The 14,057-nt window shown below is 43.1% G+C and overlaps 1 protein-coding gene across 2 annotated transcripts in view; it reads right to left on the reverse strand.

Annotated features, from left to right (window-relative positions):
- Window positions 1-14,057, reverse strand: part of eng (endoglin) — a 62,716-nt gene that overhangs the window by 30,548 nt on the left and 18,111 nt on the right. For both annotated transcript variants that reach the window (XM_080756072.1, XM_080756071.1), the window contains exon 3: window positions 1,950-2,092. In XM_080756072.1, coding sequence (XP_080612198.1) covers window positions 1,950-2,092 — 143 coding nt within the window. The remainder of the gene's footprint in view (window positions 1-1,949; window positions 2,093-14,057) is intronic.

Raw genomic sequence — 14,057 nt, forward strand, 5'->3', positions numbered from 1 at the left:
CTAAAACGCGTACAATTTTGAAAGATGGAGATACAAGGTTTCTGCCCGACAGCAACGACATTCAGTACTCCCCTCCCCCATCACTTATGGGTAATTTATCCCACAACCTCTGGTGAGCACTCTTTAGTTCAGATTAGAGAGACAGAAATGGAACGAGCGAGCGAGAGAGAGAAAAGAGAAGAGTGTGCACAAAAGAGGGATGAGTCTAAATGAGTAGATTTATAGGACATTTAGTAATGGTGCCTGAGACGGAGGTGGATTTAATATGAACAATGTGGGGTAGAAGAAGAAGAGAGACAAACAGATTGGAAAAAGGATACGTGAGGGGTTTTATAAAACAAGATATATGAGAAAGTATCGGTAGCTTAACTCATTAAAACCGGGAAAGCATCTGCTGTCATTTTAAGATTTTAGTGATGGCTTTTCAAAAATCGCAGATACACAAGCTCACAGAGCACTTTGTGCCGCGCAGCGAGCTTGTACATCTGCTATTTTTGGTTTGCTGGTTTAGAAGGCATTTGTACAATTGGCCTCGGGTCTTAATGGTTTAAGTGAGAATAAAGAGGCAAGCAGTGCGCCCCAATAAAGAAAGGACCAGACAATACAGGACAGTGAAAAATGAAGTCTGGCACTGCAACAACAACATAGATTAAACGTTTTATGAGGTGCATTTTTGTGTCGATTTCTGAATCAACGATGGCAAAGGTTTTAAAATCGATGTTTTGACATCGACAATCGGAAATGTGCAGCCTGCCTGACGGTTTTCTCACAGAAATGTAAGCATGAGAAACTCAGAAACCCCAGGGCCTCAGGGGATACACAGTCTCTCTGTTATGTCTGGCATGTGTTCGTGGTTAGAAAGCTATCAAGTTGACCAGAAGAAGTGATGTCCCTCGTGTTTGCATTACACCACATGGGGAGGCTAATGTTCTTCTTGCTTGTTCAGCAGTCATCTGGTATCAATCACTCACAAGCAGTCTATTCAGAACAATTCTTGAGAACTGGCAATAGAGCCTACTCCAAGGCATATAAGCTCAATATATTGGAAAATAAACCATGAGAGATGAGACGAGCCTCTAGGATTATGGGTGCATTCATAAAAATACTCGAAGAGAGCGCTGGAGCGAAGTCACAGAGAGTGCTGGAGCGGACCTGGGGATCTCTCTGGTTTGGAAATTCGGAGCACTCTCCGAGTGTACGGTAGCTGGTTTAGAAACTCACAGTGCTGGCCTGTGCGGGAGCACTCATAGAATACACTGTCTGACCACTCCAAGTGAAATGCCTGCTTGACCGAATGTCTGAACTGAACATTGACGTCAACAAAGACACAGGAAGACACAGCAAAATGCATTGCTGTGGCTTTCTGGTACGCGCATCTACAAGGTGTAACAAAACTGTTTATAATGAATTAATGATAATTAACGTTAATTTGCATGAAGAGGAAAATAGCCACGTAAGTAATGAGTATGTCTGACCAGGTCGGAGAGGCTTATTGCCGGTATCACATGAAAACATGGGAGTCTATCGGCGTTACAATACGCTAGACCCCTGGGAGATGGGTTGCTGAGGTGTAGCAACACACCTGCCATCCTTTCTCCTTCCTTACTGCATGACTTGCCGCAGTCAAGCTGTGCTACTCATACGCTGAGTTGGTGGTGCCCAGGGTCGAACTCATGACCTTTGTGATCCAAAGGCGAGAGCTCTACCGACTGAGCTACCCAGACACAATTTTGTTAACCAAAAAAAGTTGTGGATTGCTGCTTTAAACACTTAAACCATACACTTTATTTACCAAGGGCTGTATACCAGGCCCTCTCCTGTTTTCACTCTACACTAAATATCTTCGGCTTGAACAGCCAATCTAAAATATATTTGCAAAATGTTAGCCCCAGAATAGGGATGCTAATTGTTCAAGTGGATGAGAATCAAAATTAGCGTTAGCTGCTTACCCTGAATTGGAGGTTAAGGACATGGACCTCTGCCTTGTCCTCTCTGAGGAAGCTTGTCCAACAGCCAGTGGACATTTCCTTCACCTCCACCCAAGAAGGGTTGACAGAGTCCTTCCTCGCCGGTACACATGTCTGGATGGAGGCTGCGGAAGAGACGGTGCAAACGGTTAACCACATGAACCCTAGTATTTAGGCTGTGTACCACATGGGCTTTTACACCTGACATGACAACACCTGTCAGTGTTGCCATATCCGCTTATTATAAGCGACTTCAAAAGTCCATACAAATATTTTTTTAATTACTTCCTGAAAACGAATACGTGCTGCGTGATGACGTGTAGAGATACACATCGATAAAAGCCAATAAAAATTAAGCTCACCCGTTTAATTCCCAATATCTGCGCATCCATCCAGCACAGCTGCTACTGATTACAGAAATCCTCTGTTTTTATTCCCATTAAAGATAACATCCAGAAACCGAGTGTATTACTCGGTTTCAACTTAATCATCACGCTAAAATATGTACCGGTATCTGAAAACATTATAAGGTAGAAATAAGCCACATAACAGTAAACTGGTACAGCTGGCCAACTATCTGACTTGTAAACAAACACACACCATGCTCCTGCATATAGCATAGCTACCGTCCCTAGCTACCGTCCCATCGCCTGAAGGGATGCGATGCTCTGATTGCGGTTCAGAAACTTCAGACCCTTCCCTACACCTTTAAGCATTTTTAAGTCAAGGAAACCCATATTAATATATATAGTGCACAGACCCCTATCTGAAAAATATCTTATGGCCAGGGACCATATGAAAGCTTACATTCTGTACTTTAATAATCTGTAATAATCTGTAATCTGTAAAAATCGAGTTGAGGACCAAAGTGCTGGCCTGTGTCACATATCTTAAAATTATTCCAAATTCTTTACATGATTTTTTTGTGTTGAAAATAGCAGATCTACAAGCTCACAACACATCCCATCATGACACGTTGTGTGAGCTTGTAGATCGGCCTATGGATATATGTTTAAAGTGCTCTTGTGGCCTATAGTCACTTATTTTGGGCTTGCCCCTAATTTTACTTAACAATAATAGGCAAACATTCTGTGGAAATAGCAGATCTACAAGTTTTAAGGTTGCAGGCTATTTTTGGCAATGAGATATGGTGTAGTTACTGTAAATGTAAAGGGGAAAATGGGGGGAAAGGGGGGACCCCACCCACTCAACTGAGTGGTTTAAGGGATTAAAAGGAGACCACTATGTGACCACTATGTGACGCATGAACATGTGCTAACATGTGCCAATTACACATCTGTGAATGTCAATCCAGTTACATTTCAAGATGTACTATTTCTATACAAGGGAAGGCTGTGCAGGTAGATCACATGACATATGCGCCTAAAGAATATTTACTCAAACCCCACAATGCAATATTTTGTTTTGAAGAATGTTGCTGTACACAAAAAATGTCGGTATCATTACAAATAAAATACGTAATAATATGTTAGCAATACATAAAATGTTATTGCTAATGAAAATATGTCGTATATCGTTGCTGTCGGGTGGAAAACGTGTATGTTAAAAACAGTTACTTTTCAGAATTTAAAGAACTTCATCAATCCGATGTTTTTCTCTCTTTTTTTTTTCTTTTTGGAAATCGCTGATCTACAAGCACACAAAGTGTTGCAATGTGACGTGTTGTGAGCTTATAGATCAGCTCTTTTTTTTTTTAATCTTCTCTTATGGGGGTCCCTGGCACAAAATCTTTTCAAATATGGGTCCACAGCCAAATGCATATCACCTTGAGGGTACTTTGAGGGTTTGATAACATTAGAGGACCCCCTAAAAGTGAGCAACAGTATAGTCAAAGTGCGCAATTTAACTGAGCTCTGGGGGCAATCAGTAGTCAGCTCATTAGCGGGGGAACGCTCATGGTCTATGTGCATTCTTGCGTCCATCACTCTCAGCACTTGGTGGTGGAGGGGGATAGTAACGGGGGATAGGATCAGATCAATCTATGTTATTACTCTTTGCCTCAGAAGGTTGTAGCCGTGTCGACCTCTCTCAAGAGAGACAACAGAGCAGATTAATTCCTCACTGTTAATAATATAATTGACTTATGCATAACTGATAATAAATATTGTGAGACACTTTGATTCACCAGACCTTGAATAACAAGCAAGTCTCAAAAGTACAGTATGTGCTGAATCTAAGTCAAACTCCAAGAGCAATTGTTACTGAATCCAAGTATTTTCATACTTCTTTACCATCCTTATTTTATTGTTTTTTTCATGTGGTACTGCTATGACAAGGAGTCAAAACATCCTTATACTTGAATAATGGGATGACAAAGAATCTTCTTGAATGTTTCTCAATTCTCAGTTGAGGCTGAACACGTGACTTGAGTTGGACTCAAGCCCTGATGTGTGCACGTATTGATATTTGGCACGCGTCTGTTGTTAAGAATGTTGGTAAGTAGTGGAGTATATGTGTCAGCTGGGACAGGCATTGTGTCAAAATCATCACAAAAATCCATTAAAAATAGTTTATTTGCTTTATCTGTTCCTTTTCTCTTTCCCCCGGGGGGCATATCCTGCCTTGTTGGTGGTCGATAAATCCTCTCCACCAATAAACTCCCTCCTTCCTCAGGAAGTGCAGGGTCAGGTGTCATTTCCTACCCAATCAGTGGACTGGGCTCCGACCCACGCCCCGCCCTGCCCGATGAGAGATGGGAGGGTCTGATTTGGGTTTTTATCAGAGCCTTGCGGCGTCACTGGGTGGCAGACATCATGGTGCTGAGGCCGTCTCTGATCTGGACTGACTGGCTATGTTGAGGAGATGACCAAGCTGTAATGCCTTGCTAATCTCAGACTGTCTGTCTCCTGACTAGGGGAGATTGGGCTCCGATAGGATCACAGGCAGGACAGGAACTACTCTACGCTGCACCCAGCCAGCCTCCAGACGGCCATATCCAGCCTGTATACAATACACACACACATACACACACACACATAGTCGGTATAGGGAAGTTGATATTATCGAGCAACTACAGCCCCCAGTTAAGGAAACATTAATGAAGTTGGTCGGCGACTGATTAATCTATTAATAGTTAAAAGGGTGAAAGTCATATATTTAGTTAGAATTGTTAAATAGCTCTGTATACTTATAGCAATCATTGCTCTAAAGTGTTTGTTCAGTAACAGGGGTCTAAAAAGAAAATACATATTCAGGTTGGGACTTGGGATACTTTTTTTTAATCCAATCAGGAGAGAGAACTCATACAGGTTCTCTGATCAAATTGCTCTCCCCCCAAAATATGCATTTTCGGGTGTTGGGGAGACCCCGGTTGTGGATCAAAGACTATACTGTGGCGATGAAAAGAGCTTTGACCTTTTACTCTAAAAAAACTAAAACTAAAATAAAAAATGCAACAAAAACATGTCACTTACAACCCCTTTAACATAAAACAATCTAGTTTTATAACTATGAAAAGAAAGCATAGAGTATAAGCATAGGTGTTACTGTTTAGTAAGTGCTGCATACATGAAACGGCAAAACTCTGACCCATTTCCTTCTGTGAATAAAGGGGGGAGAAGAGAAGGACAACCGGAAATTACAAAGTCTACAAGGACAACAGGAAATACCATATTTAGATGGGGACACACTTAACGGTGATGGAAAACCTAGGTTGAAGCAGCACCACAACAAGGAATTGAAGAAGCGATAGAGTGAGAGAGACCTAATGGAAAAAAACAAGATAGAGATTGAAGCGGATACTATGGGACAGAGGCGAGCAAAGAGGGAACAGACTGTAATGTGCCCCTTTCGCTTGTTCTTGGGTAGGTTTTTAATGCAGTGACTCAACCGTTTTAAAGGACTCCCTGGTTTAATATGCATTGTACAGTGCACATTCAATATGATTTAGCCTCGATATGATAGCGTGGGACTCCAGTTTACACTGTAAAATCCTCTGTGTTAATTAAACTCAGAGAGCGTGCAAATGGTAGCAAGACAACCTGTAGGGGTCCACTTGGTTCCATTTGCCCACTCTCTGAGTTACAGATCCATAAGATTCCATTTGACACTGAACCCCTAATTGCTCCCGATGTGCTGGTTGGTGCCTTGCATGGTTTCCGCTGCCATCGATGTGTGAATGTGTGTGTGTGTGTGTGTGTGTGTGTGTGTGTGTGTGTGTGTGTGTGTGTGTGAATGGGTGAATGTAATGCACAATCTCTGTAAAGCGCCCTGCTACTGTTCCTACAGTAGCAAACTATGAATCATTTTGCTGGTGGACACCCCCCCCCCCCCTTTGGAACCCTGTCAAGGACCCTCGTGGGTCCCCCATATTCCACGCTGAGAACCACTGCAGTAATGGATGGTGGCGTTCCCTCGCCAAGCGAGATGGAAAGACGCACTCCCGTCTTTCTCATCCCTCTCTCCCTTCGCCTGCACTGAAGGTCAAGGCCAGCTTCCTGTTATTCTGGCCTGCATGTGCAGTCAGTGTTCATGTCTATCGCTCCGCGTCCACATCCATAAAGAAATACTGAATTCTCATCCCCCCCTGTGATGGAGTCAATAGCCCATGACTGCAGCCCGCTGGGGGGACTTGAAGTAAATCACAATGATGTGCGAGCGTGCGTGCGAGCGTACGTGCATGCATACGTGCGTGCGTGTGTGCGAGAGACAGAGACAGATACTAGAAAGAGGAACAGAGCAAGAAATCATGTGACACAGTAATGTCCTTATCGTTAATTTATCCATTTGTAACTGTGAGTGTGTATACAAATGTAACCAAATGGGCCCATTTGGACGCCCACAGGTCCATTGGGTCACATTTTGTTATACAGTACAATCACAGTTAAATTAAAGCTTCAATCCATACGTTTCATGTCCTACCCGGGATTTGAACCGTGGTCTCCTGCACGGAACATTCCATACCGATAAGAGAGAATCCCTGCTTATGAGGAGGAAATAGTTGTGCGCTTCAGGCAGCACTACTTGTCAAAACTTCTTCCCGACACCAGGGTCTAGAGATGTGCTATAGTTACAGTGCATTGTATTAACACACTCTAACATACAGATTGGTAAATACCAATTTATTCCATTTTGGGCGGGAACCCCTTTTGGTGTCAGCATTATGTTGTGCTTTAGCTATTGAAAAATAGCAGATCTACAAGTTCATATGAGCTTGTAGGTCTGCTATTTTTGAGAAATCGACTGACATAGAAACATAGCTTTTTCAGAAAACTGTCATTTTCAAACAGACATTTTTAGAATCTGATCTCAGGTCCAAATGGGTTAAAAAAAAGTTCCGGACTGCAGCTTTAACTCTCGAGGCATTTACTGTGTAATGTGTACTGTGTCCCTCATCCTATTTATCATCAGTCCCCAATCACCATAAGCCATGTTCATTCTAGCCTCCTGACCCCGGAAATGCCAATGGCCCCACTAAGTGGTTTGGTGGTAAATGGGGTATAGAAGCGCCGTTCCTTCCAGTGCCTCTTCTTAGTCTTATTTTTATCAGTCCCCCCCGTTTCCTGTTCCATGACAAGAAATGTTTAGGGCTGACTGGGAATTCCATTTAGATCTTACAGTAGCTATGAGGGGCTAAACGTGAACAGAATCCATTAAGGGCAGATGATAAAAATGATGACAAGTGTGATACATCATATGCAACCCTGTAATTATCCAGTGTATCCAGTACAATTGTCTACTCTTACACAGTAAAATCCAGAGCATTGATATAACTCAGAACATGCAGAGGGGAGGGGGGTGTTTTTTGTGCGATTCATTCGCCCGAAAGTTATATATTTTGTTAAATGTTGTTTGTGTCATATGAGTATATCCACACAGAAAGCAAATATTATGTGGTGAGAAAGGGGCAAAATTTGTATTTGGACCAAGGTCAATATGTCCACCACAAATAAAGCCATCAACATGCATTTGTGAGGCATCAACTATATCTGAATAGTTTCGATGCGAAGAATTCGCTGGCAATTTGTATGTCTTGTCACACCCCCAGGTGTGTTAAGACCTTGAGAGCATAAGAATTGATCTGTAAAAAGCTGTGTAAACTCCTGGTTTATCCATTTGAGCGTGCGAGGTGTGTGTGTGTGTGTGTGTCTGTGTGTGTGTGTGTGTGTGTGTGTGTGTGTGTGTGTGTGTGTGTGCGCGCGCATGTGCATGCGTGTGTAAAGTGCTGAAGCAAGGCGTTTGTCTGATGTTTATGCTCTGTATGAGAGAGAGCAAAAACATACTGTATATACATACTGTATAGCCTGTAGTCACCACTGGGGATAGATAAATGTGATTTTCATGAGAGGCTGGCCAGTCGGCACTTTAATATATACAAAGTCCCTTCCAGAGAGACACATGAATCCAAAGTTTATCTTTGTGCCACTGCCTTCGTGTTATACAGTATGGTTGGTGCAAAACAGCAGCACGGTTGATCGACTGAATGACAATAATCATGTGTCTACTGTAAGTGCAATACTTTTATGATGCAGCGAGACCTGATTCATAGTTCATACTGCATTGAACAACAGTGTCACACTGCCAGTTTGGGGTTTTAGATCTGCTATTTTCAGCACGTGGCGCAGACACGGAGTATAAATGTAAGCGTGGCTTAAACCGAAGTTATCCATAAAAAGAAGACATCAACACACAAACAAGTCGTGATGTGCCTTTGTGACTCAGGCAGTAAAAACGTAAGCCATTCAACATCATCCTCGGGGGAGACGTGTTGCATGTCATCCGCTTCTCTCTGCCCTTCGCCACTTCCTGTCTCTCTCCTCCACAGTCCTATCAAATTCAATTCAATCTTTAGAAAAATAAAAGTCATAACTCCTGTGTGCCATTGTGGCTATTTCCGGTCTGAAACTGACTAAGAGATAGAAACAATTACTGTAAAAGGATGACTCATTTCCTATGCATGCGAGCAGATTATCGCTTCTTCTTTCGGATATGATTGACTATTAATACTAAAACAACATGAACTGGCAGAAGAAAGAATGACACATAATAGACCTGCCAAAAAACAATTCTGTGGTAGCATAGAGCATACTGTTTTATAGGTGTCCTTGGGCGTCCCACCATCAACCTATCCGGTTGTGTCACCTCATCCTGACCCACAAAGCACTGATAATCAGGGTACAGTCCTACTGTATGCGTCAGAAGTGGAGTACTAAGTAGCCAACACATGCCAAGGCATTGAACATTGATCAATTACCCATGTTGTGCCGCTGATTGTGAGCCGTGCTTGGTTTCTTGTGTGTAGTTTTGTTTCACTAACATCTGAGAGTTTGGCTCTCTGATAGAAAACTGCCAAGGGTTCTAATCCACCGTGGTGCGACCGGCTTTGTCGGGCGTCTAATCTATGCGAACGCAATTGTCTGGGGGCGGGAAGCCGGATGGGGACGGTGATATTGGTCATTGCACGTACCCCTACAGGCTGGGACGGCACCTGTCGGTGGGGAGTGTTGGTCGGGGGGAGTAGGAAGTTATTTTTAAGTTAAGTTTTTAACTTAGCCATAACCATATAAGGAGTCCCCAAAGCAGCTATACGTCCAAAAATGGAGTGTGTTGCATAAATCACAAACAAATCACTCAGCTCCATATATGGGCACAAAGGGGGGACACACGCACGGACAGACATGATCTGCTAGGTCTCATAGTAAGTGCTCACTGCATTCGCAACAACAGCAACAGCAGTGACAACACAGAAATGTGTGTGGGGAAAAGTCAATTGGCATAACAACAGAAAAGGAGGTAAAAAAATAATTGCCTACTCTATATTTTTTCAAGTAGCCTAGAAAGAGAAAATAAGAAAACTGCCAAGTGGGGTCAATGACATGCTTCATTGCTTCTTGTGCTTTCCTATCACCAACGTTGAACTCCAGGCATTGAATGAGACACATCCATGCACGTTCCACCCCATTCGCTCCCATAGAATGGAAGTGAACAGGATGCAGACACCAGGCCAGCCTGACTGAGTCAAACTAATTGGACTCAGAGCTAGGTGTGACAACAGAATGATGCACACAGGATAAATCAGCCATCCCCACACACATTTAGAGCACGGGACAGCTTCGGTCATGACACGTTTGCTTTCATTTGCCATCACCCATCGTACGCGTTACCCAGACCACGGATGCACTCTATCCTCATTGCTTCAGGCCGTACTGTACAGTAGGTACAGTATAGACTACCCATGTGCAGAAAGGCCTGTGTTAGCAAAAGCGACTTTGTTCCCACCGCCATGAATTATGAGAATGAAATCAAAAAGTTAGTTACAAATATCCAGTCCGATGTGTGTCTTTTTGTCTTCTTTTGTACAGGTCAAATAATCAAACCAAAAATAATTTACAAATTATTCACTCAACGTCTGATTCAGAACAATGAAAATGGTGTGCATGTATCACCACACTCCACATTTGACCCACTTTGAATCTTGTGAATTGATTTGGGGATTGTCTGACTACAACAAATATGTGTTTATTTTCTAAGCGTCTAGAATAAATATCCAGGACTTAATGCAGGCATGCAAGGCATGCAAAGGGAGATACTCCTCCATTCAGACACGGTCCCTTTATCCCTATACGCTGTGATCTGCACTGTGCACTGGCTCTTACTGTGTCTGTACGCAACCGCATGTCACTCAACAAAAGTGATTTTTTTTTCAAATGAAAACAGTGCTGTTTTGCTTTTGCTTTAGTCCCGGTAGAGGCAGAGCTCTACAGATGGCTAGATAGGTCATGTCAATCCATCTGTCTATCTGTTCACGACGTTGGTCCCAAATATCATCATGATCTCATAAACTATTGACTGGAATGGCATGAGGTTTTCTGTGCACCTTCATGGAGCCCCGAGGATTTTGGTGACCCCGTGGCCCGCCACCCTTACGCCAAAACTTCCACTTTCACTGCCGTGAAACATTGATTTTTTGATTATAATTTTTTTTGGCTTTTGCCTTTATTTTACATTTCTTTTATGGAGGGACAGACAGTAGGCTGACAGGAAATGGGGAGAGAGATGGGGGGGAAGACATGCAGTAAAGGCTGTCGGGATCGGGAGTCGAACACGTGGCACACTGCCAGACTGGATTACCAGCCAAGGTGCCTGGACCACTGAGCCACGGCACAGGCAGAGAACCACTGTTTTAAACCACAGTCTTGTTTTTTCCCCTGAATTCCCTGCGCAGTGCACAGTGCTAATAGAGAGAACACAGTGGTCCTTCCCCCATAGCAGCATCCTGGCCATTAAACAACCCAGACTGTAGACATATAAACTCTTCACTCCCTAATGGTGGAATGACCTTCTAATGACCTTGCCCACCTCAGCCACAACAAATAATAATTATTACTTAACCATTTCCTGTCATTACCTGACACCCTGTTCAACAAGACAGACTTCATGCAGCCAATCAGTGACATCAGTCATCTACTGTACAGTATGACATCAGTGCTATGAAATCAGTACGTCATATGGACCATATTTTGTCCAATGCACGCACGCACACACCTAGACCGATTGCCTCCTAGATACAGAGCCAGAAAAAAATATAATAATAATATTTACATACATAATATATTTGCATCCCTTGTCTTGCAAATAATAAATAAAGCTCTTTCATTATATTACCAAGTACTATCCATTATAATTCTAGACACAGGAACCATTGTTAAGTCTGTTGTAAAGGAGCCGTGGGGCTGATCTTTGCACGTAAGACTAATTGTTTGTTTGGACTGATGATGTGCAGGGAATTCTGGCTTTTTTTTTGCCCTGTAGCACTCATTATTATTGGCTCTGAACAAAAGCATCAGCATGCGCTAAAACTCTCCAGTGACTATAGATTGAACCCCAGTGACATAAAGCCTCTATATAGCGCTGCACACTTCTCTGCCACGAATACAAACAGCCAGGGGGAAACCCTGGCAAACGGAGGGCCGTGTCAAGTCCAACCGTCTCCCCCGTGGCCCCTCAGGGCAGAATATACTGTTAGTGTCCAGGGTTGAGGGGGTGGTGGTGGTCCTCTCAAGAGCTGGTTGGAGGGGAGATCAATGGGAGGGACCGAACAACAGAGAAATGGCGCTTCAAGGCTTGCTCAAGCCTCCAAAGACAGACAGACGCACACATACACACACACACACACACACACACACACACACACACACACACACACACGCACACACACACACACCTATTGTCCCGGCGTTTCCGCAGCTGCAGACCGAGGCCTGACCATCCACAGGAAGGTAAACAAGCTCTTATCAGTTCTCTGCAGGGGCCGACAGTGTCCCCTGGCCTCTCACCCTTGCATACTGCATACTACATACATACTGTAGTGTATACAACTGCGAGCTACATACTGTACAATGTACTTGATGTATTACCATGTGTTGTTGTTCTCGCTTACTGTAAATCGCTCTGGATTAAAAACATGTTGTTGGTTAAAAACAATTGAACCAATGAAAAGTATTAAAAAGCGCTTCGGACAAAAACTCTTAACTCCATTGGACCTGGCTGAAACTGTCTGCTAAAGCAGCTAACTCCACCCCCTATCTAGGCAGACTGCATTTTTTTAATACATTATTATAAGGTTTTTTCATTTCCTGAACATTTTGGAGTTAGGTGGTTTCTCCCCGACAGCAGAGACATACTACTGTACTCAGTGTACTGCACAACCTTCTAATCTACATACTGCATACTAGTGTGAAACGACATACTACATACTGCAGTGCATGCTACAAACAGCATATTACACAATGCATGCATGTAGTTTGGTGCGCGACATATTCCATTACATATTCCATTACATCCCTGGGTTGGACATGGGAGTTGTGTGCATGCATGCGTGGGTGTGTGCCGCGAGCATGTGTGTGCGTGTGTGTGTGTGTACGCGCGTGTGTGTCCTTGCACTCATGCATGCATGCACGTGTTGAGTGTGAGCTCCAGTGCTGGCCAAAAGAGGCGGTGATGATGCGATAGCTGGTCTGGAGACAGCCTGTCTTCACACTAGCTCTGTTTACACCTCTGGGAACCATTCGTCAGACATCTCATCACGTCGTCGTGGAAGTTCACGGAACAACAAACGCAACGGTGCGTGAAGTGGCCAATGGCTCACTTACTCACCCATTCACCCAGTCACTGCATTGGCCTGTCTGCTGCCTGCTAGACACCGTATACTCCCATAGAGACAAACACGCTTTTGGCGGTTGTTATCCTGCTTAGCAGCGGTCATACATAACTTAGTTAATAATAATCACCATTGCATAACCTTTTGGTTAACCCCTCTTAACTTTGGATATCCCTATTTTGTCAGCTACATTTTTCTTATGCAAGTACATTTTCTTAACATTTCCAAAATTTGCTACAATTGTCGGATCTATCAGATCACAATGCATCGCCCTGTAATCACTATTCTCTGTATGACAAAGTATATGTATATTGGACATGTCTTTGTTGTTTGTGGTTCTACTTAGCGGTTAACGTCGGCTGCTGTCCACAGTTTTGTGCTGTCCAAAGTTTTGAAAAATGGATGACAAATATACCATAATGTAGTGTTGATGAACACAGACACATGCTCCTATCCGTTATGTTCAAGACAACACAAGTTAGATAGACACAGTATGTCTTCCATTCACTAATGTAGTAGACTCTTCACTCAAACTGACAAGGTGTTCGATAAACACTTTATTAGTCTTGTGTCTTCAGGTTTCTGCACCAATGCAGATAAATTAATTTGTGGCAAAATGACGAGACATTGCGAAAGGGATCTTGTGAGACTCTATTAATCATCTCAGTGTTAATTAGCTTCGCTGCTTTTGGAAGTAAAGACTAATTTAGTGAATGTTATGCTAACTACCCTCTACCGAGGCAGATGGAGGCGTCAGAGATGCATTGCACACTGGTTGCTCCCAATCATTCAAGATTGATGTAGCTTTGCACAGCATATGCTTCTCATAGAACCAACAGAGATTACCCCGTTTTTCTTCACTGATTTCGCCTGAAAATATTAATGACCTGCAACATGGGGGAGGCATAGCAATGAAGGGCTTTGATTTATTCATTCTTTTTTTTTTTAACTCCATTTGGAGAAGTTAGGAA

The sequence above is a fragment of the Protomyctophum bolini genome (genome assembly GCF_963924005.1).
Source record: "Protomyctophum bolini genome assembly, chromosome: 22".
Classification (NCBI taxonomy): domain Eukaryota; kingdom Metazoa; phylum Chordata; class Actinopteri; order Myctophiformes; family Myctophidae; genus Protomyctophum; species Protomyctophum bolini.